This window comes from Geotrypetes seraphini, chromosome 11, assembly GCF_902459505.1.
Source record: "Geotrypetes seraphini chromosome 11, aGeoSer1.1, whole genome shotgun sequence".
Classification (NCBI taxonomy): domain Eukaryota; kingdom Metazoa; phylum Chordata; class Amphibia; order Gymnophiona; family Dermophiidae; genus Geotrypetes; species Geotrypetes seraphini.
Window position 1 is genome coordinate 36,992,947 of NC_047094.1, and position 23,249 is coordinate 37,016,195.

The following is a 23,249-nucleotide window of genomic DNA, read 5'->3' on the forward strand; positions in this document are numbered from 1 at the left end:
TGCCTGGAAATCCTGGTTTTTACCATGTTCCGTTCTCCTCCTCTAAGTCGTTTTCCTTCTTCGCCTTATAGCCTTAGAGGATTGATCTCCCCCCCTCCCCCTGGTGTCTGGATGCATATTCTAGTGCAGTGTTTCTCAACTTCTTCAAGCCAAGTACCGACCGCTAAGTCTAACAAATATCAACTGAGTACCCCCCAGCTCTACCCTGACCTCACCCCCATAATAGGGTTAGACCCACCCCCAACCCAGCCCCACCCATCCCTGCCCCATCACACCCTGGCCCCGCCCCATCCCTGCTGCCCGCTCTGGTCGAGCATGAGGGCATCCGCGCATGCAACACGATATCACATGCAAGCGCATGATGTCATTGTGCTGTCCTCCTGTCTGACGGCGATTTTGAAAGCGGCTTTTCAAAACCTGGATAAAGTGCCAGGTTTTGAAAAGCCATCTGGGGAAATCCATACATCTGGTAACCCTACCCCATAATAATAGTACTAATTGTAATACAATTTCTCCAATTCATTTTTCATATACACACACAATATAATCTTATTAACAATACACAATGGTAACCACAAAATTAAAAAAACACAAAGCACACTGTAGAGAAAATGTTAACTAACATTTATATTTGTTTTTTCAAAGAGGTCAAGGTAGATAACTTTTAGACATCGAGCAGATTTCACATATATTGCTCTGTATGCATATTTCATGTTACACTACCTTATATGCAGATTCATATTCAATATAATGACATCTGCTTCACTACTGACTTTATATGCATATCTGTTAACATTGCCTGACATGGCTATGTAAATTGTCATACCTATTACTGTTATGTATATCTTATATTGTTATTGTGTTTTATTTCTGAAACTAATAAAAATATTGAACAAAAAAATAAAAAAAAATGCTATGTCACCTCAGGAACAGCTACCAAAAAAAAAATAGACAAATATAGTGCAAAATATAGACAGCAGATATAAATTCTCAAAAACTGATGCATTTCAAACACTAAATTGAAAATAAAATAATTTTTCCTATTTGTTGTCTGGTGATTTCATGAGTCTCTGGTTGCACTTCCTTCTGACTTTGCATCCAACATTTCTTTCTTTCTGCTTCCTGCACGCTTCCTCTCTTCCAGACCTCATTCCCTTCACCCAACCACGAGTCCAACTTTTTCTTCCTCTCTCCTCCACCCCCATTGGCAACATGTCTCCCTCTCTCACTGTCCATCTGTCTTTCTCTCATTCCCTCCCTTGCTGCAAAGGGAGTGAGGAAAGGGAGAGAGAGAGACCCAGAGTGCATCTCTCCCACCCCTTCTATTGCCACATCCAACATTTCTCCCTCTTTCACCCCCCCTCCCGATCATGTGCAGCATCGCCCCATGCCCAACATTTCTCCTTCTATCACCCCTCTCCAGTACATGCCACATATCTCCATTCCCTCCACCACTATGTACAACATTTCTCTCCCTTGCATTCCTTTTAATCTGACCCAGTGTTCCTTCTCATGACCATATCCAACATTTCTCCCTCTCTTCCTTCTCATTCCCATGCATCTCTACCTCCCCTCTCTCTATACCCAACAATTTTCCTCTTTCTTCCTTTCCCCATGTGCACCATCTCTTTCCCTCTCCCTCACATATTCATGCCCAACCATTCTCTTTGTATTCCCTCCCTCCCTTCTGTGTCCCAAGTTCATGCCCCTCCCTCCATCCACATGCATCTTTTCCCGGAGGGAACAGAAGGGGAAATAATAGACTAGGGTGGAAGAGGGAGACAGACCGAAGGAGAGAAACTGGACAATTTAGGAAGCGGAGCGGGGCTAGGTCTTTGCCTTAGTCCAGTCAGATGCAGGGGCTGGGGATTGATGTGGGATAAGAGGGTTAGGTTTGGATTTGATGCAGGGACTTAATATGGGCGAAGGGATGTGAAGCTGGGGATGGCAGAAGGGTCCGATATTGGAGTAGGGAGAAGGGTGCTTCCAGAGATCAGCTTGACAGGGCTCCCTCCTGTTCGCCCTGTGTTGGAAAAGGCCATCAGTGCAAATGTGTTTTATTTCATGTGCGCATAAAGCCCCGAAATGAAACCCATCCCTCCCGCGCTTGAGCTGTGGCAGACCTGGCGCGAGGCCGCCCACATTGTGTCTTCATCAGCCCCAGTGATGCCAGCAGGATGGTCGCGAGGGATCCGGCCAAAGCTCTGAAGCGGCCAGAAAGACGCCCCGCGAGCGCTTCCTGGCCGCCAGCATGTCGCTGTTGGGAACGACCCGCACCGCCGCCTACTACCTCCCCAACCCGGTGGGCTTCAAGCCGGTGAGCGTCACGCACTCCAGCTACCGCAACCACTACAAGCCGCTCGAGCGGCCGCCCCAGGCGCAGACCGAGGCTGGCGGCTGCCTGCGCGCCCCCGGCACGGCCCCCGCCTGTGCGGGCGGCTACATGGTGTCCGACCTGCCGCCGCAGGTGCAGACGCCGCACTACGCCAAGAACTCGCACGACGAATGGCAGGCCTACACGACCGAGCAGATGAAGGGCCTGGACCTGGCGGCCGACCGCTCGGCGCGCTACCGCGCCCACCTGTCCAACACCATCTACGAGAAGGAGCTGCTGGCGCGCAGCCTGCAGGACGACAGCCGCAAGAGCATCAGCCGCCGCCTCACCGACCTCAACCGCCTCAAGGCCGCCGTCAACCAGGAGCTACTGCGGCTGCTCAGCGAAAACGCCGCCATCAAGCAGGTGTACCAGCGGCTCGTCAACGTCCTGCAGGATGTGGGCGAGGTGCCGCTGCAGGTGGGCCTGAGGAGGCGCGCGGGCGGCCTGGAGATGCTCCCGAATCACAGTTTCCCAAGGGTTAGGGGGCAGTACGTCCTCTTCCCCCAATCCAAGAGTTGGGAGCCAGAAAGGGCTCTGCAAAAAAACAAACAAAACAAAAACCAGGTTCATAAATCCGGGCATTGTCCCTGGAGCAGGGTTGGAAGAGAGAGCACGTGCCTGCTTTCCAAGGTCTGGCGCTAGAAGCGCTCCCGGGTTTTTGATAGTCACTCTCTCTCTCTCTATTCGGGCGCGGGCAACCGCATCACGACCCAGTTGAACATTTCCACAAAGAATATGCGTGAGACTGATTTGCATGCAAATAGATCTGGTGTGTATTCAGTGTGGAAATCTTGAAAACCTACTGAGCTATGACCCTCAAGGCCGAGGGTTCCAACAGCTGCTTTATCAGACCTGAATCATATATTTATTATTTCTGCTTTCATGTTTCAAATTGTAGTTTTTGCCTTATTTTACATTACATTGATGTCTTCTATTCCGCCAGTACCTTTTAAGTTTAATTTTCCTTTTTGCTGTACAATACTTTTGTTTTTAGATGTTATTTTCATTGTTAACAAACCCTAGATGGTGGTAGTTCTTGTGGAGAGAGATATCAATAAGGATGAACCTCAACTTGGTTTTGCAACCTAATCCTTGGGAAACCCTAAACCGGTATGCCTTTCAAAATATCCATAATGAGTATGCATAAAATAAATTTCCATGTGCTGCCTCCATTGTATGCAAATATATCTCGGGCATATTCCTGAGCCTTTTCACTTAGTGCTAGGGACATCCTCTTCGTATCTGAGCATTTTGTGACCTTGACACCAGTCTCACCCTATTCCACAAATAACCACAACAATATGACACCATAACAATGCAGCCAGCAACGGTTGTTTGCCTATATTTAAGGCCTGCTCCTACGAAAGTGTAACATATATTTTCCCATCAAACATGTCTCTTGATCAAGATAGACAATGTGTTCATACTTGCTTTTATACAAATATTGCCCTTTAACATAATAGCTAATGTTTTGGAACTTTGGGCTCCTTTTACTAAGGTGCGTTAGGGCCTTAACGCGCGGAATAGCGCGCGCTAGATCTTAATGCCAGCATTGAGCAGGCGTTATTCTAGAAGCATACCGTGTGGTAATTTTGTGCGTGCGCTAAAAACGCTAGCGCACCTTAGTTAAAGGAGCCCTTTATGTTTTGGTGAATTCCATATCTGGGAATCACTTTTATCAACAATCAATAATTTACTTTTACATATATAACTCCCCCCCATGTTAAAACAAAAGTGTAATTTTTCAAAAATGTATTTGCAGATAGCTTATGAATGCCTGTTTCATCGCGAGAAGCGGCTGGGAATTGATTTGGTTTATGATGATGTGGAAAAAAATCTTGTAAAGGTAAGCACTTATCTATATGCATTTATGGGAAAGAAATGAATGTATGCTTTCGTAGGCTAGGACGGTCATTTTGTGTGGATGTTCAAGTTACAATAACATGCATGCTGCCATAGATTTGATTCCTAGGCCCAGGTACTGCTGCTGTTCATTCTACAGTCTCCAGTGACCTGCTGCTGACCAAATCAAAGGGCTTCTACTCCATCTTCATTCTCCTTACTCTTATCTGTGGCTTTTGACATGGTAAATCACCACCTATTCATCGATACATTGTCCTTTCTTGGTTTTCTTCCTATTTCTCCTATCTTTCATTTAGCGTATGCTCCTCCACCACCATCCCACTATTGGTCTCTGTCCTGGGACCACTTCTTCCTTTGGCGTTCTACTTAGCTTCCAGTATCACCTCTATGCTGACGACTCACAGATCTATCTCTCTGCACTTGAAATCTCTATAGACATTCAATCCTGGTTGTCAGCCTGCCTGTCTGACATCGCTACCTGGATGTCTCACTGCCATCTAAAATTAAACTGAGCTCCTTATCTTTCCTCCTAAACCCGCCTCTTCTCCCGTTCTCTACGTCTGTGGACAACGCCCTCATCATCCCTGACTCTTCAGCTCGTAACCGCAGGGTAATCTTTTGACCCATCTCTCTCCTCTTCACAAATCCAACTGCCAGAACCTGTCGTTTCTTTCTCTACAACATTGCTAAAATCTGAGTGCACTACTAAGACCCTCATTCATACCCTCATCACCCCTCGCCTAGACTACTACAGCCTGCTTCTCACTGGCCTTCCACTAAACCATCTCTCTCCCCTTCAATCTGTTCAGAACTCTTCTGCATTCCTCTTATTCCGCCAAAGTTGCTATGTCTACACAAACCCTCTCCTCAAGCCATTTCATTGGCTCCCTATCCCTTTTTGCATATAGCTGAAACTCCTCTTACTGACCTTCAAGTGTATTTATTCTGCAGCTCTTTTGTATCTCTCCTCTCTCCCTATTCTCTTGACTTACAAATACTCAAAGCTTGCATTTATCTCTTGACTTACAAACTGCTCAAAGCAATTTCCAAGCAAACAGTTACTGTACCTGGGTGAGGTTACAATATGGCTCCAGAAAAAGGAGGACAGATTGGAACATCTGGGCTTTATTTCCATTGTTTTAGATATCTCAATCCGTCCTCTTTTTTTCTGGAGCCATATGTTGGAAGTAAAACCTGGATATCTTAATTCATTGTCATTAGTTAATGATATAGAATATTTAAATAATAAACAATAAGTCCTTCTTTTTCTGGAGCCACATGGTAACCCTATACCTAGGTTTACCATTACAAGACAGAAGTTGTTCAATATAGTATATCTACCATGTAGCTTTTCAGGGATGTCAGTTTAACAGAGTCATGTTATAGTTATTTTATGGTTGTGGTTCATGCACATTGCTCTATAACAGGGGTAGGCAATTCTGGTCCTCGAGAGCCGTAGCCAGGTCAGGTTTTCAGGATCTCCACCATGAATATGTATGAGATGGATTTGCATGCACTGCCTTCTTGATCAGTGACGGTCTTGGGCCCGATGCTATTCAACATCTTGGTAAGGGATCTGACTCAAGGAATTCGAGGCAAAATTACATTATTTGCCGACGACGCGAAACTATGCAACACTGTGGGCAAAGCAACAGAACCAAATATCACAACCAGGTCGAGCACTATGGAGCAGGACCTGCTTTTACTGGAACAATGGTCCAGTACTTGGCAACTAAACTTTAATGCCAAAAAATGTAAAGTAATGCACCTTGGGAGCGGAAATCCATGCAAAACTTACACCTTGAACGGGGAAAACTTATCGAGAACTACTGCAGAAAGGGACCTGGGAGTCCTCATCAGGGAAGATATGAAGGCTGCCAATCAGGTGGAGAAAGCTTCAGCAAAGGCCAGACAACTGCTGGGATGCATCAGAAGGAGCTTTATCAGCCAAAAGCCTGAAGTCATACTGCCATTGTATAGAGCCATGGTGAGACCTCATCTGGAGTAGTGTCCAGTTTTGGAGGCCGCATTATCATAAGGATATGAAGAGGATGGAGTCAATCCAGAGAATGGTCACTAGGATGGTATCAGGACTTAAAGACATCCCATATGAAGAACGTCTGACCAGGCTGCGCCTATATTCTCTCAAGAAGCGCAGAGAAAGGGGGGACATGATAGAAACATTCAAATACATCATGGGACGAATTGAAGTGGAGGAAGAAATCTTTTTTCTAAAGGGTCCCACGGCGACAAGGGGGCATTCGCTGAAACTCATGGGGGGAAGACTTCATGGTGACACCAGGAAGTACTTCTTCACCGAGCGGGTGATTGATCAATGGAATGGTCTTCCACGCCAGGTGGTCGAGGCCAGCAGTGTGATTGACTTCAAGAATCGATGGGACAAACAGGTAGGGGTACCACAGAGTTATGCTTAAAAATGGATATCCCAGGGAGGGAGAGTTAGTCTTGAGTGGGCAGACTTGTTGGGCCGCCGACCCTTATCTGCCGTCATACTCTATGTTTCTATGATATCCTGAAAACCTGATCTGGCTCCAGCTCTCAAGGACCGGAATTGCCTACCCCTGCTCTATAAGATGGTGCCAAGTAAAATACAAAACAGAAACTCGGATACGGAGGATACTAGTATTCACTACCATAATGTGTTCTTTCCCCTGCTTATTGAACAGGAAATTGAGATAGTTAAAGCTTTTAAAGAAAGACTGAGAAGAATTTGTGACGCCGTTGAGACACAGTTGCAGTAAGTTTATATTTCAGTCCGATTGGGAAAGTGAGTCCCACTTCTTCATTGTTTTAAGATAGTTTAGGAAAGGATATCTGGACAGCATTATGCACAGTTGCTAGTGCTGTTGAAAAAAAGTAGTAGAATTTGGGAAAAGATATGTTGGAGAATGCCATGGGGACAAATTTTTCCACAGGAACTTATTTTCCCGTCCTGGCGAGTTCTTTTCCTGCCCCTGCCCTGTTCCTGCAAGCTCTCATCTGCACAAGCCTCAAACACTTTAACATCATAAGTGCTCAAGGGCTTGTATGGTTAAGGCAGAGCTTACAGGAATGGGACAGGGACAGCAACAAAACTTTGCGGGGACGGTATGGAGAAATTTAATTCCTGCGGGGACGGGGAAAAATTTTTCCCGTGTCATTCTCTAATATATGTAGGTATATGTGCATGTATAACATAAACATAGTAGATGACGGCAGATAAAGACCCGAATGGTCCATCCAGTCTACCCAACCTGATCCAATTTAAATTTTTTTTCTTAGCTATTTCTGGGCAAGAATCCAAAGCTCTACCCGGTTCTGTGCTTGGGTTCCAACTGCTGAAATCTCCGTTAAAACCTACTCCAGCCCATCTACACCCTCCCAGCCATTGAAACCCTCCCCAGCCCATCCTCCACCAAACGGCCATACACAGACACAGACCTTGCAAGTCTGCCCAGTACTGGCCTTAGTTCAATATTTAATATTATTTTCTGATTCTAGATCCTCTGTGTTCATCCCACGCTTCTTTGAACTCAGTCACAGTTTTACTCTCCACCACCTCTCTCGGGAGCGCATTCCAGGCATCCACTACCCTCTCCGTAAAGTAGAATTTCCTAACATTGCCCCTGAATCTACCACCCCTCAACCTCAAATTATGTCCTCTGGTTTTACCATTTTCCTTCCTCTGGAAAAGATTTTGTTCTACGTTAATACCCTTCAAGTATTTGAACGTCTGAATCATATCTCCCCTGTCCCTCCTTTCCTCTAGGGTATACATATTCAGGGCTTCCAGTCTCTCCTCTTACGTCTTCTGGCGCAAGCCTCCTATCATTTTCGTCGCCTTCCTCTGGACCGCTTCAAGTCTTCTTACGTCCTTTGCCAGATACGTATGTTGTTATTTTATTATGATTTGTTTTTAAGTCTGCATGTAATGCTGTTACCCGCATAGATGTTTGATATGTGGGCTATAAATGTTTTAAATAAATAAGAGAGAATCATTATAGATGGGCAGCATTCTTTGGATCTGGATCATTTGGAGGAAGATTAAGGGTTATCATTACTAGTTCAGGGATGTCAAAATCATTTTGATGATGGGCTATCTTATGAAAACATGTATGGGCTAGTGTATTGGGGGGGAGAGACATATACATATGTTTGCATAGTCAATTATGCATATTTACATTTTAAAAATAGTCTTTATACTATATTACTTCTTCATCCACTTAATTTATTTTACCCTTCTGCCACCTTCCCTTTGTTCAGCTTCCTGATTGTTATGCTCTTTTGTCTTATTCTCCAAGCATTCTCTCTTCTCAGTTTATTTCTTCCATCCTACTTCTTATACTCCTCCATCCCTAGCATCTATCTTTCTTTCAATGACATCAGTTTAGCCCAGAGGTCCTGCTATTTGCTGCAACATAATTAAATTGCCTGCTGTCCTAATCCGGCACTGTTTTATGCCGGTATTGCATATGTTGATACCATTTATCACAAGATCATCATAAAAGAAATGCCTCCCCTCAAGTTTTTAACCGGCTTGTGGTGCCAGTATAAAGCAGTGCCAGGGACCTGCTCTGGCACCTTTTGCTGCAGTGAAGTTCATGCAGACTAGGGTTGCCAGATTTTCCAATTGGAAAATCCAGACCCTCCTAGACCCGCCCTCAGGCCTGCCCAGTTCTGTCCATCACCACCCTGTAACGCCCTTATTGCCTACCCCTGGTCTAGGATATTAGTGTTTCAGGCAGACCAACAGACATTCCGACAAACACAGACTCTGGAGTTTTGGAAACAACTGCTGGCTCAGATGATGTAATTACCAGTTGTGAGGAAACCCCCCCCTTGTAATTGAGTACAAAACTACCAGTTTGAAGTTAGGATTTCTTTGATCCTGGGGAATGTTTAAAGAAGCTTGCTTGGCATTTTTTGTTAAAGTCTGATGTGATGTAGAGTTGTGCTAGGACTCTCGCATTTTAAACGTTTGGATTTTGTGCACTTTAATCGAATGTTTTCATGGAAAGTTCTATTGAACTTTGCACAGAAATCTATGTACAGATTTGGGATTGTTTGTATTGAGAATGACAGAGAAGGCTCAGTGGGAGTGTTGAACACTGTCATTTGGAGGCCTTGCATTTCATTTCTGGATCAGATCTTTCATTCCCTAGGTTTTCTGGGGTTGGGAATGCTTCACAGGTAGCAGTCCAAGTTCTGGAAAGGGCATGGGGGGGGGAGGAGGCCTGGCGTTTTCAGTCATTATGCGACAAGAACAATAAAATGACCTTGAAGTTGCCACAGAGAGAAAGTCCAAGAGAAACCAAAAAGACACTGGAGAAATGATGTTCCTGATATGGACTTTTATGTTTATATATATTTATTGAATTTTCAATATATTCAAGTTTAACTTGTACAGAAAGGAAATTCAGCAAGAAAATAAATTCAGCAAGAAAACATTATAAAACATCAAACATCAAATAGAAGCTTAAATTTCAACTCAAGTCCTCAAATAAGATCCAAGTTGGATGATAGGCGAAAATATAAAGAAAATTTAAATTACAAAAATATACTAGTTGACTAAGGTCAGTACACCCTTTCTTAAACTTAGCACTCATGTTCCATCTTTCTCCAAACACGAAGTTGAGAGAAAGGTTGTTAGTTGAGATGGCTCATGGACTTTTATTAAAAATCAACTTAGCAATCCACATAAAAACCTCTAGAACCCAGTCCGCTGGAAACGTTGGACTCAACACGGTCCTTGTTTCAATAAGGATGTCTTTTTCAGGGGTCCCTGAAAGGTAGAAGAAACGTAAGAAAGCTAAACAATCCAAAAAGTGCTAATCTGCAGAAGCTCCGTGTGAGACGTGCTCGGGCAATCAAATCAGTAAAAAGAACATCATTTCTCCACAGTGTCTTTTTAGTTTCCAGTCATTTATACAATGGCAACAGTATGACCCATGACTATGGAGTATCAGAGGGAACCAAGGATTGCCTGCAGCGAGTGATCCAAGTGGGTTGGGAGGGATATTAAATGGGCTAGTCTCTCTTGCTCCAATTCCCATCACAAGTAGCTACAAATGAAGATTCATGGTAGCCAGTAATTGCTGTTTCCATCAATGCCTGATGACTTAGAATAAAGTCGGTGCAAAGAATGGCCACCCGGATGGTCTCGGGACTCAAGGATCTACCATACGAAAAACGGCTTGACAAATTACAGCTATACTCGCTCGAGGAGCGCAGAGAGAGGGGGGACATGATCGAGACGTTCAAGTATCTTATGGGCCGCATCGAGGCGGAGGAAGATATCTTTTTTTTCAAGGGTCCCACGACAACAAGAGGGCATCCGTTGAAAATCAGGGGCGGGAAACTACGAGGTGACACTAGGAAATTCTTTTTCACTGAAAGAGTGGTTGATCGCTGGAATAGTCTTCCACTACAGGTGATTGAGGCCAGCAGCGTGCCTGATTTTAAGGCCAAATGGGATCGGCACATGGGATCTATTCACAGGGCAAAGGTAGGGGAGGGACATTAAGGTGGGCAGACTAGATGGGCCGTGGGCCCTTATCTGCCGTCTATTTCTATGTTTCTATGTTAGCTGGAAATCTGAAAGCAGGAAGAAACTTCCAGGCCAAAAGAAGAGGAAACTTTACTTAGCCTTTTATAGTTTTACAATTTTTAAACTTGAACTTTCTGCTAGAGATAGTCTCTATCAGGCATAGCAGGGTCCGTCTTAGTCTTCATTAAAAAAAAAAAGAAAGGCATACTTTAGAACTAGTTAATAATATAGTATACAACCCTTTTTCCAATAGTTTTAAAGGTGAAGTTAATATTATTATCTTTTTTAACCAGAGGTAGAATCTTAACTGTGACAATCAATATCATTAAAGTTAGGAGCAGAGCTCAAACTTTCTACTTAAAACAAACAAACAAAAAGTTAGTTTCTATCTTTGCCATAAGAAGCAGAAAGCAGTGCTTCTGACCTGAATTAGGTGTTAATTAAGATCCTGTGAGGAAGGTTGAGTAGCTGGTCACCAGGGGTAAAGTAAAATTTGGTAACCCTATACTTACCTCTTGAGTCGCCTGCCGTCTGACTCACTTCTGCCCCTTCCTCCAATTCTAGTTGTCAGACTTGTTTTGAAAACTCATCTGTTGATCGTCCTTCAGCTTAAGTCCTTTTTTATTTTAAATCTTTATTGATTTTCAAACTTTGATAGTGCAATACAATTAATTGAACATAAAAACAACAGGAGGTCCCCCATTGGTGTGCTCAAGTTTCTGGGGTTGGGGGAGGGGATGTGGGGTTCTGTTTGAGGGAGGGTATCAGAATTGTTGTTGCACTGGTGGTTTCTGCTTTTTGTGCTATCCTACTTTGCTGATTGTTATTTGATTTTGTTGCTGTTTTGCATTTATGATGTCACTGATATCCATATCTCTGTTTTACATTTCAAAAATTTTCAATAAACATTTAATGATAAAAAAAATACTGCATAAAACGCACTATTAGCTACACAAGTAATATATAAAACAATCATTTTCTCCCACCCTTCTCCCAATTATTAATACAATAAGACATATGATGTGATTACAATATTATAATTAAGTAATTTAAATCCTCAAAATGCATTTCCCTCCCCCACCCACCCTGGATGTGTAAGAAAAGGCTTCCGCTAAGTCCTGTCATTTTTTTTTGCAGTGCTAACTTAGCTATCCAGTGTGAGTTGGAGAGAGATGTCTATGATAAGAATCTAGCTCAAAATATTGATGACAGGTGCTTCAACTTGAGGAACACATCTAAAGAAATCGACTTCTACCCAAATGTGGAAAACGTTGATGAAACGTGAGTATTAGAGGTGGGATTTAGTCTACCATTGTTGCCTAATCTAAATTGTTCCATTGATGTCCTTTCAAAATACATTATAGAAATAGGTTGATTTAGCGGTATCTTGTGCTGCACCGACTCTTCGGGGGCTGGATTAGCATGGTCGTTCCAAAGTGTGAGCAGAAAGGGTGACACATGTAACATCTTTTAACTTCACCCAAATAAAATGTCAAAGGTGTCAGGTCAAAAGCGCGCCCAGACAATTGAGCGCAGTGCGCGCCGCTCTAAATTACTGTTTTTAGGGCTACGACGGGGGGGCGTGGGGGTGAACCCCCCCACTTTACTTAATAGACATCGCGCCGCATTGTGGGGGCGTTGTGGAGGGTGTGGGGGGTTGTAACCCCCCACATTTTACTGAAAACTTAACTTTTCCCCTGTTTTTAGGGAAAAAGTTCAGTTTACAGTAAAATGTGGAGGGTTACAACCCCCCAAACCCCCCATAACGCCGGCGCGATGTGTATTAAGTAAACTGGGGGGGGGTTCCCCAACAAAAACCCCCGTCGGAGCCCCTAAAAACTGTAATTTTGTGTGGCGCGCGCCTCCGCGCTGCGCTCAATTGTCGGCACGCACTTTTGTCTTTTGCGCCGTTGACTATGAACCAATGTCAAAGGTGCCCCTCACTCAGCATTCTATTGCATATGCATCTGGTATAAACAGTCGGGGCCAGATTCTATAAATGGCACCTGAGTGCCATTTATAGGTGCCACTCGGCACAGTTGAAGTCAACCACTAGGCTCCGCTTATAGAATCCCTCTTAGTGGCATCTAGGCATGCTTAGGTGTCCCTATGCATCCCGGAGGTAGGCGCTGGTATATTAGGCCAGGTTTTACTTGGCCTAATTTGCCAGCATCTAACTTAAATGCCTAGCGTCACCTAACTCAACCACGCTTTTGTTACGTTCCTTCTGGATTCTATACCCTAGGAGGGCTCATAATCGAAACAGAAATACGTCAAAAAATCCGGCCTAAATCAGCACTCGGACGATCAGTAACACAAGTCGAACAAGTGCCGATAATCGAACCGTGTTTTAGATGTATTTAAAAAACGGCTTAGGCCTTCACAGTGCTGCTGAACGACCAGAGCTAAAAGGGACGTTTTAGGAGGAGTGTCGAGAGCGGGATTTGGGCGGGACGTGGGCTGTCCTAGACTTAGTCGTACTGCATGTATAACTGAAAGTTTTACAACACTGCCTAGATGGAACTTGGATGTTGTGACTTAGGCCATCTAAAACCAGGTCTAAGTCCACAGAAGGTATCCAAAGTGACCAGATAAGCACTGCAGACACAAAATGCAGACCCCCACTCACTGAACCACCCCCCCTAAAAATTGTAATAACAACTTTACATATCTGCCTCCAGAACATCAGCACCTGGCAGCCTGGCATAGGAAAGCCTAGTAGAGCTGAACAGCGGTGGCTTAAGTGGTCTTGGGGGTCAGTTAGTGAACCATGAAGAGGAAGACCCAGACCCATAAGACACTCTAATCACTGCATTCATAGTGAAAAATATGCACCTCCAAAAAACCCCCAAAACCCTTTTTTACTGCCATATAAGTGACTCTTGCAGCAATAAGGGCTATTGGGGTGATAGTTAGGTGGGTCTAGTAGGTTCTGGGGGTGTTTTGGGGGGCTCACCATGATCTATAAGGGAGCTGTAGTGAGATGTTTATGTGGCACCCTTTTCGTGAAGTTCACAGCAGTGCCCTGTAAGGTACCCCCACTACTCTGGTGCCATGTCTGGGTGTCCAGTCCATCACTTTTTTGGCCCCTCCCATGCCCAAAAGGTCTTTTTCTAGGCATTTGTGACTTGGACAAATTTTTGGATGAAAATGGGGTATAAAGATGGACGACTTAGCGGTCTGGACAATCAGATGGCTGGATGTACAGTTGGACAATTTAAAAAAAAAAAACCAAACAAAACGTTGGACGTATTTTTCGAAAATGGACCTTGTCCCGTGTCTGACTTTGGGCGACTTGCAACTTAGGCCCAAAATGGACTTAGACATTTCTTTTGATTCTGCCCCTCCACGTGCTCAATCCCAACATGCAATCTGGGAGTTGCAGAAATCCACGAGTTTTTCTGAGCACATGCTCCATCCCCTTAGCCTGAGAGCTAGCAAACATATCCAGTTACAATTTCTGCAAGCAATCTGTGCAGAGGTCTTTTGCAGTTGCTCTGCTTATTTTTTGCCTTAAAGTTTGTTTTCTTGGTGGCTTCAGTGCCTTGAGACCCTCTTCTCGGTGGTCCCCTTTTGGAGGAAAGGATGCAACTTTGTGGTGCTGGACTGCTGCTTCACAGAGAAACACTGGTGGATCTGTGAAACCACCATTTCTAGACTTGGGGGTCCCTTCCCCTAGGAGTCTGCTTGCCGGTGACCTTGTCATAGATTTCAAGTGCAGGCTATGTGCATCTGGAATGAAACCCACCCCCAACTGCATGGATGAGGATCCGTGGGGGCGGAGGTCATAGTCAGTGTTTGATCGGCTGGCAGGCCGAAGATTTCAAGTCTGGATCCATTTGGAGCGGTTTCTGAGGCAGAAAATCCTTTTCCTCAAATTCAAATGCTGTTTAAAGCTGCTGACAGTCTGGCACTGCATACTGTGAGTAAACCTCCATTATCTCCTATGGGGAATTTGGTGGTGGCATATTACAATCTTCCCGGAGCATTGCAGGTTTCTGCGCTTCCATGTTCTGCAACAGCATTTCCATTTCGCAGCTCTGCCCTTTGGCCTCGTCAAAGTGATGGTAGTTGTAGGGGCTTACCGCCAGCAAGGGGGTCCAAGTCCACCCTTCCTGGGACAACTGGTTGATCTGGGCTCCATCTCGTCGGGTGTACAAAAGTGTGGTGGAGATAGTAGTGTCTCTACTGCAAGCATTGGCAAGTTCAGGAAAAGACGCTTGGCATCCTCCCAGTCCCTGGAGTTTCTGGGGCTTCTCTTCATCTCCAGGCAGGGTCTGTATTTCTTCTCCAGGCACTTAGACAGAACCTTCAACAACAGATCAGAATTCTCCTGGACCGTCTGGCTCCCTCAGTCTGGTTTTATCTGCAGGCTCAATGTTCAAAGTAGCCTCAATTCTATGGAAAACAAAGATGAAACTGTTATAATGCTTTTGTATCACTCTGTGGTGCGGCTGCATCTCAAATACTGTGTGCAGTTCTGGTCACCATATCTCAAAAAAGATATAGCAGAATTAGTAAAGGTAAGGTACAAAGAAGGGCAACAAAAATGATAAAAGGGATGGGACGACTTTCCTGTGAGGAAAAGCTAAAGTGGTTAGAGCTCTTCAGCTTGGAGAAGAGATGGCTCAAGGGTGATATGATAGAGGTTTATAAAATACTGAGTGGAGTGGAAAGGGTAGATGTGAATCGCTTGTTTACTCTTCTAAAAATACTAGGACTAGTGGGGCATGTGATGAATCTACTAAGTAGTAGATTTAAAACACACCATAGAAAATATTTCTTCATACAATGTGTAATTAAACTCCGGAGTTCATTGTGGAGAATGTAGTAAAATCAGTTAGCTTAGCAGGGTTTAAAAAAAGGTTTGGATAGTTTCCTAAAAGGGAAGTTCATTGGCAATTATTGAGATGGCTTGGGGAAATTCACTGCTTAATCTTAGGATAAGCAGCATAAAATCTGCTTTTATTGGGAACTAGATAGGTACTAGAGACCTGGGTTGACCACTGTTGGAAAAAGAATATTGGACTTGATAGACCTTTGGTCTATCCTAGTATGGCAATTCTTATGCACTGTTTGTGCTTTGTGTGTGTAGGTGATTGCGCATAATTAGTTTGTATGGCGCCATCTAGTTTGCGATCTGCACCTGAAAACTGGCTCCTTGGGAAGCCAGTCTGTCAACTGTCAACTGCTAGACTGCCACATGGATTGGATGTTCTTTAACTGGTCAATTATCATCACTATGATGAAGGAAAACCTTTACCAGAAAGCTATAAGTTGGCATGTGAGTCAGCGATGGCAGTATAGCTCGAGCCAGGATACTGATACAACACATAGACTCTTGTGTTAGGAAGTTGAAGAATCTACATGAATAAAACTGTTACAAACAAGGTGGTCACAGCGATTTTCAGACATCTGTGGTTTCTGTCCAAGCACCTAGCAGCACTTGCCTATTATGATGACAGAATCACACCAGAAACAAAGCTACGAATGGTAAAAAAAACTTACAACGTCTACCATTGCCAGACATTCCATGACATCTCATGTGTACAGATGAAATGGAACCTATGATCTTTGAAAGTCTTGTAACACAGAGAACACACTCATTTTTTGATCTCTTGCTTGAAGGAGGATAAACAAAAGCAAAACTATTCCTGAAGAAACATCCCGCAGAGTGGTCTGACAATCCAGTTTTCAAGCAACTTCAGAATCGGGCATCCAAGTTGACTGTTGTTAATGATGCAGCAGAACGAGTGATGAGCCTCATTGAAAAATACAAAGCTATATTGACCAAAGTTGAAGAACAGAAGCAATTTGTTCTTTGGCTAGTGGCCAGCCACCGAAAGAAGTTTCGTTCTGCATCAAAGGCAGCTCTTATTTATTCATTCCTTCCATTTGTGCTTCGCACATACCTATACAAGCTCTAGGTGACATAGACCGTTGATTATTTGTTGAGTGCAAAAGAATTACATAAACTTTTAAGCTTAGCAGTACAGGCAGTCCCCCAGGTTCAGAATGGGTTCTGTTTTTTAAACCGTTCTTAAGTTGAATTTGTATGTAACTCGGATCCTAGTATTCTTCCTACCATCTCCACCTCCTTGAAGTCCCTCTTACATTCCTTTCTATCCATCCCACTGTTCCCTCTCCACCACCACATCCAACATTACTCCCTTTCATCTCTCTCTTCCCCATGCATCTCTACCTCACTACTGTCCCACCACCATGTCCAATAATTCTTTCTCTCTCCCTATGCCCAACAATTCTCCTCTTTCTTCATTTCCCCATGTGCACCAACTCTCTTTCCCTCTCACTCAGACACCCAATTCTCCCTTTCTATTCCCTCCCCCACCTCAGCATTTCTTTCCCTCACTCCCTCCATTCTTCCATCCTATGGCTTATGCTCCCTTCCCTCCCTCCATTCTGTATCCCAAGTTCATGCCCCCTCCCTCCTTCCTTCTGTCCATCCTTGTCCAAAATTTGTGCTCCCTCTCTCCCGAGTCCCAATGTGCTCCTCTTCCTCCCTCCCGAGTTCCAACATGCCCCTCTCTCTCTCTCCCTCCCTCCATTCTGTGCCCCAAGTACGTGCTTCCCTCCTGCGGGTGTTTACCTTCTTCTGGCTGGCTCTCTTCTCCTTCCAGCCCAACTATGGAACACGTGTAGGAGTCACCGCCCTTGGCTTTTGTGCAGAGAAATGACTGTGGCTAGAAGGAGGAGGTAGCTAGCCAGAAGAAGGTAAACACCCTCCGGAAGGAGGCATGTACTTGGGGCACAGAATGGAGGGAGGGAGGGAGAGAGAGGGGCGCACTGGAACTCAGGAGGGAGGGAGAGAGGCTTGTTGAGACTCGAGAGGAAGGGAGAGGGGCGCGTTGAGACACCGGAGGTAGAACAGGACCCCCCCGTTTATAAGTATGAGTCCGATGTAAGTTGGATGTTCGTAAAACAGGGACTGCCTGTAGTTATAAAAATAAACCAAACAGTGAGTGGGGCAACCCCTTAAACTTTGTTTGTTTTAAGTAAAATTATGTGTGTGGTGGGGGAGTTAATATAAAGGAATAAAATTAGCCTTGTGGACAAACAAAATGTGTTAAATTATTTTGAACCACCCTAATGTGTATTTGTAACCTGTTCTGGGCTCTTTTAGGAGGAAGGGCTAAAAAATTGAGTGCTTAAATAAATAAATTGTTGCTCTATAGCAGTGTTTTTCAACCACCGGTCCGTGGACCAGTGCCGGTCTGCAGAAATTTCCTGCCGGTCCATAGGGCCGGCAAGTGCATCGGGCACGAGACAGTGTTTTTCAATCGCCAGTCCTCGGTACGATAGATGCGGCATAATCTTTGAGCCAGCTCCCTCTTCCTCAGTGCTGCAGTGCACAAAGCTGTGGGCAGCATCTCCTATGCGCGTACTGTGCCTGAACTGGAAGCCTTCTCTCTGATGTCGCAATGTCAGAGGGAAGGCTTTCAGATGAGCCACGGGACGCGCACTACCCATGGCTTTGTGCACTGTGTCAGTGAGGAAGAGGGAGCTGGCCCAAAGATAACACCGGGGGCGGCATAAAATGGCCAGGTGGGAGCAGGCAGAAGGTAAGGCACAGCATGGAGGTAGGGAGACAACAAAGATAGGGGGAATGATTTTACTTTTAAATTTAGTGATTGAATTGTGTCAATTTTGAGAATTTACATCTGTCTGTATTTTGCACTGTTCGGGAAGAAATGCATTTGTTTCTTTTTCTCTGGGGTTGTACTGCATGCAGAGTCTTGCATTTTAGAGTTTGTTTGTATATATTAGTACTTTTAGTCCCGTATTTGCATAGGGGTCTGTGTTCTGGTAGGATTGAATGTTGAGAAGCATATAGTGTGCTTTGTGTAGTTTAATTTTGTGGTTAACCATAATGTGTTGTTAATAAGATTATATTGTGTGTATGTGTATATATGAAAAATGAATGGAAAAAATGGTGTTACAATTAGTACTATTATGGGGGGCAGTCCACAAAATAATTATTCTATTTCCACCGGTCCATAGGTATCAAAAGGTTGAAGAACACTGCTCATTAGAGTTCACTGTGCCAAGCATGTATGTGTCAGCTAAAAATGTCCTGCAATTGCTAGCCCTACAACCTTTAAAACTGTACAAGTTCAGTTCTCTAATGTCCTAGAGCTCCTCAATGTTTCAGACTCAGAACTGAGGCTGGAAAGTGTTTATGGCAGGTTGGATACACTAAAGGTGTAAACCTTAAGTGTGTGCAGCAGAGGGCAGTATTCTTGCAGTGAGAAAACTTGCTGTGTTACGTTTTCAGAGGCAAAGCTGCTAATCCTTGAAAGCTCAATAGGGAGACACATAAGAAGGAACTAAAGGACACACCTTAAACTTCTGGAGTTACTCTGGACTTTCAGAGAATAAAGCTGGAACAAGCACTGTAAAAAATCCAAAATGAGAATCTCCCCTTTTCACTGAGGGCCGGTTAAGACGGAAACATATATTTTGCTTCTAGAAAGGTGGAAAAATTGAGCACTTAAATCTAAGGAACTTTTCAGGAAACCATTTTTACTGTTAAGAGACTCCAGTTTCTCGGTAATGGCTCCTACTTTGTGGCACTCTCTTCCATTATACTTAAGGGCAGAAAATATTTTAAAAACTTCAAGTCTCAATTAAAGGCTTATTATTATAAACAACTCTTTTATACATTTTTTAAATAACTTTATATACTTTTGTTGTTCTTCCCCCCTTCACCTTCTGTTGTTTCTCTTTTTGTTTTTCCCTGCAAATATTGTTAACCTTCATGTCCTCTTTTTGTTTTTACTCCATTTGTGTTTGTTTTCATCATGGTTGATTTACCCTGTCTGTCCTTTATTGATTTTTGGAATGTTGCTCCTGTTTTTATTATTGAAAACCGCTTTGGTTTAACATTTTTGTTAATAATTGCAGTATATCAAATAAAGTAACTGTAACTTCCCACTTATGTTCTATGTTCTACAGCACACAGAGAGTAAAAGATAAATTATCTCGATTGTTGCGAATGTCCGGGTCTTGCCATGTCTGAGTATTTATTATTTATTTTACCGTATTTGCCGGCGTATAAGACGACTTTTTAGTACCTTAAAATCCTCCCCAAAGTCGGGGGTCGTCTTATACGCCGGGTACAGTTTACATGCCCTTACTTGCGGGGCTGGATGTACTCAGTCGCGGCTCTTCTTCTCCCTACCTTCTCTGCTTGCAGCACAGAGCCGAACGGAAGTCTTCCCGACGTCAGCGCTGACGTCAGGAAGACTTCCGTTCGGCTCTGTGCTGCAGGCATGGCAGGTAAGGAGAAGGAGAGTAGCCTCGTGGTACCAAGAGAGAGGGGCGGCCGCCCCGCCCCGGTTGCAGCACAGCCGGCCAGGTTCCCTTACTTTTGCGGCACTTCCCCGACCGACCGATAACAGCCCGGGTCCGACAATCCTCCCTGCCCTGTAGCCGCGAATCTAAATTACCTTCTTACAGCAGCTGTAAGAAGGTAATTTAGATTCGCGGTTAAGGGCAGGGAAGTTTGTCGGACCCGGGCTGTTGTCGGTCGGTAGGGGAAGTGCCACAAAAGTAAGGGGACCTGGCTGGCTGTGCTGCACCCGGGGCGGTAGAGAAGGAGGGGGGAGAAGGACGCTGAAATGCCATGGTGAAGACAGGAGGGGGGGGGAAGGACTCTGAAAGCACTTGAAGACAGAGGAGGGAGAAGAACGCTGAAAGCACATGGGGGGAATACAAAGGGGTGGAGAAGGAAGAAGGGGTCGTCTTATACGGCGAGTATAACACAAAACTCTATTTTTTAACTAAAAGTTGGGGGGTCGTCTTATACGCCCAGTTGTCCTATACGCCGGCAAATACGGTATTTTTATTTCTTATGTACCGCTATACCGTGAAGTTCGAAGCGGTTTAGTAAGTGGAACCATTGTGCTATGGCTTTCTTTAGGGAATGATGGCTGAAACATCGGTTCCCCTTACTCAGACGTGGCAAGACTTGGACAACTGCAACAATCAGGCCTTTGGTGCAATCTTTGATTCTGAGCACCTTAGACTATTGCAATCAGATTTATCTAGCCTCGAGTAAAAAAACCAAAAAACCATTAAGAAGCTACAACTTATCCAGAACACCGCTGTCAGATTGATATTTAACCTTAAGAAATTCGATCGTGTCTCAAGCTACTACCAGAAACTTCACTGGTTGCAAATTGAATCAAGGATAATATTCAAATTTGGGTGTTTCTGTTACAAAACTCTATGTGCTTTAATTCCAATTTACATCTCAGCATTTCCTCTTTGCAAATAGTAGACGCTTGTTCTTGAAATTAGATTCTTTGCTTTTCCCACTTTAAAGGGCTGTTGGTATAAGAGATTTTTCAGTCAAACTTTGGCTTACCAGGCTGCCTTTTGGGGTAAGAGCTTTGGTAAGTTGATTTCCAGTTCCTAGTCCTACATTAACTTCAGGAAATTATTTAAAAAACCCATCTTTTTAAGAAGAACTTTTAGCAACTTACCGTAATTGTCAAAATTCCTCTTTTTCTTTTTGAATACCTTTCATTATAGTATTGTCATATGACTTCGTATGTGCAGTTCTCTTTCTTGTAAACCGCACTGAGCTGTGAGGTTATAGCGGTATATAAGAGTACTGTTGTGTTAAGCCTCCTGATTCATAGACAAAAATCCTTCCACCGCTCTTATGTTTGCTTAGACACAACAGGAAATACCATTATCTTTTCCCCAAAAAAGACACATTCCGGTTTTTGAAACAAATGGAGAACATGTCCTTTATCATGAACAAAAAAAAAAAAAAAAAAGGATATCAGAAGTGTAGATCTTCCAACTAGAGAGTTGCATGGGGACAGAAATTGTATGTAGAACCCCAGCCCTGCCCAAATCACACTGTCTGGAACACCTGCTTGTAGGCAGTATCTTTCAGTGCATCTACTTTTTACATGTCCCTGTCCCCGCATAATTTTATAATAGCTATTTTACATGTGCAAAACATGCCTCACACATGGAAAAAGCTTGACTAAATTATCCCTTATGCAGCAAATTTACACATTACACCTTTCAAAAATTTCCCCATAAAAAGTACAAGCACATCTACACATGCTCTTTGGCATACACAGATTTTCCTATTTTCTTTTGTGCACAGGTCTGTTTTGCATAAGATTATATTGTGTGTGTTTGTGTGTGTATATATATATGAAAATGAAGGAAAAAATGGTGTTGCAATTAGTACTATTACAGGGGCTGGTCCACAAAATAATTATTTTATTTCTGCCAGTCCATAGGTGTCAAAAGGTTGAAGAACAGTGCTCTTTAGAGTTCACTGTGTCAAGCATGTATGTGTCAGCTAAAAATGTCCTGTAACTGCTAACCCTACAACCTTTAAAACTGTACAAGTTCAGTTCCCTAATGTCCTAGAGCAGTGTTCTTCAACCACCGGTCCATGGTCCAGTGCCGGTCCACAGAAATTTCCTGCCGGTCCACAGGGCCAGCACGTGCATCAGGCCCAAAACAGTGTTCTTCAACTGCCGGTCCACGGTGCGATCGATGCGGCGTTATCTTCGAGCCAGCTCCCTCTTCCTAACTGATTCAGTGCACAAAGCCACGGGCAGTGGCTCCTACAGGCATCCTGTGCCTGAACCGGAAGCCTTCTCTATGACGTCGCAACGTCAGAGGGAAGGCTTCCAGATGAGGCACGGGACGTGCAAGGTGTAATTCGTACTATTATGGGGGCGGGGTCTGGGGTAGAGATGGGCAGGGTCTGGCCCACAACTTAGCCCAGTGTTCTTCAACCGCTGGTCCATGGACTGATGCCGGTCCACAGAATAATTCTTTTATTTCTGCTGGTCCATAGGTGTAAAAAGGTTGAAAAACACTGTCCTAGAGCTCCCCAATGTTTCAGCCTCAGAACTGAGGCTGGAAAGCGTATATGGCAGGTTGGATACACTAAAGTAGTATATATTTAGATTTCCAGAGCCTGATTGAGAGAAATTCCAAATATAACAGCAACGCAAGTAACCTCACACCGAAAGCCCTCAATTTTATGGACTATCAGAATTTTATATCTTCTTTCTTTCTATTTTTTCTATCTTCTAAAAGAGGAATGAAGTAATTTGAATTCATATTCCAGAAGATATAAAATTCTGATAGTCCTTAAAAATGAGGGCTTTCAGTGAGACGTTACTTGAGTTGCTGCATAAAGTGTAGAGCAGTGTGCCTCAAACTTTTTGAAGCCGCGGCACACTTAAACTTGGGGCCACGGCTGGAGGGCAACCGGAAATGCGTGGACGTCAATGTGATGACATCACGTGCACGTGTGATGGCGTCACATCGACGTCCATGCGTGTGCAGATGCCCTCCAGTTGCGGCCACTGGTGGGAGAGTGCTGGAGAGGGAGGTGTGCAGAGAGGAGGACAGGCACGTCCTGTAAGCAGTCAGCCAGCACCAGGACCTCTCCTCCTC

At 44.1% G+C, this 23,249-nt stretch overlaps 1 protein-coding gene across 1 annotated transcript in view; it reads left to right on the plus strand.

The window, feature by feature from the left end:
- The first annotated feature begins 1,774 nt into the window (after positions 1-1,774).
- Positions 1,775-23,249, plus strand: part of TEKT5 (tektin 5) — a 56,612-nt gene continuing 35,137 nt past the window's right edge. Inside the window, exons 1-4 of the mRNA XM_033963144.1 lie at positions 1,775-2,794; positions 4,140-4,223; positions 6,928-6,998; positions 11,925-12,068. Of these exons, the coding sequence (XP_033819035.1) occupies positions 2,252-2,794; positions 4,140-4,223; positions 6,928-6,998; positions 11,925-12,068 (842 nt within the window). The 5' untranslated portion in view covers positions 1,775-2,251. The remainder of the gene's footprint in view (positions 2,795-4,139; positions 4,224-6,927; positions 6,999-11,924; positions 12,069-23,249) is intronic.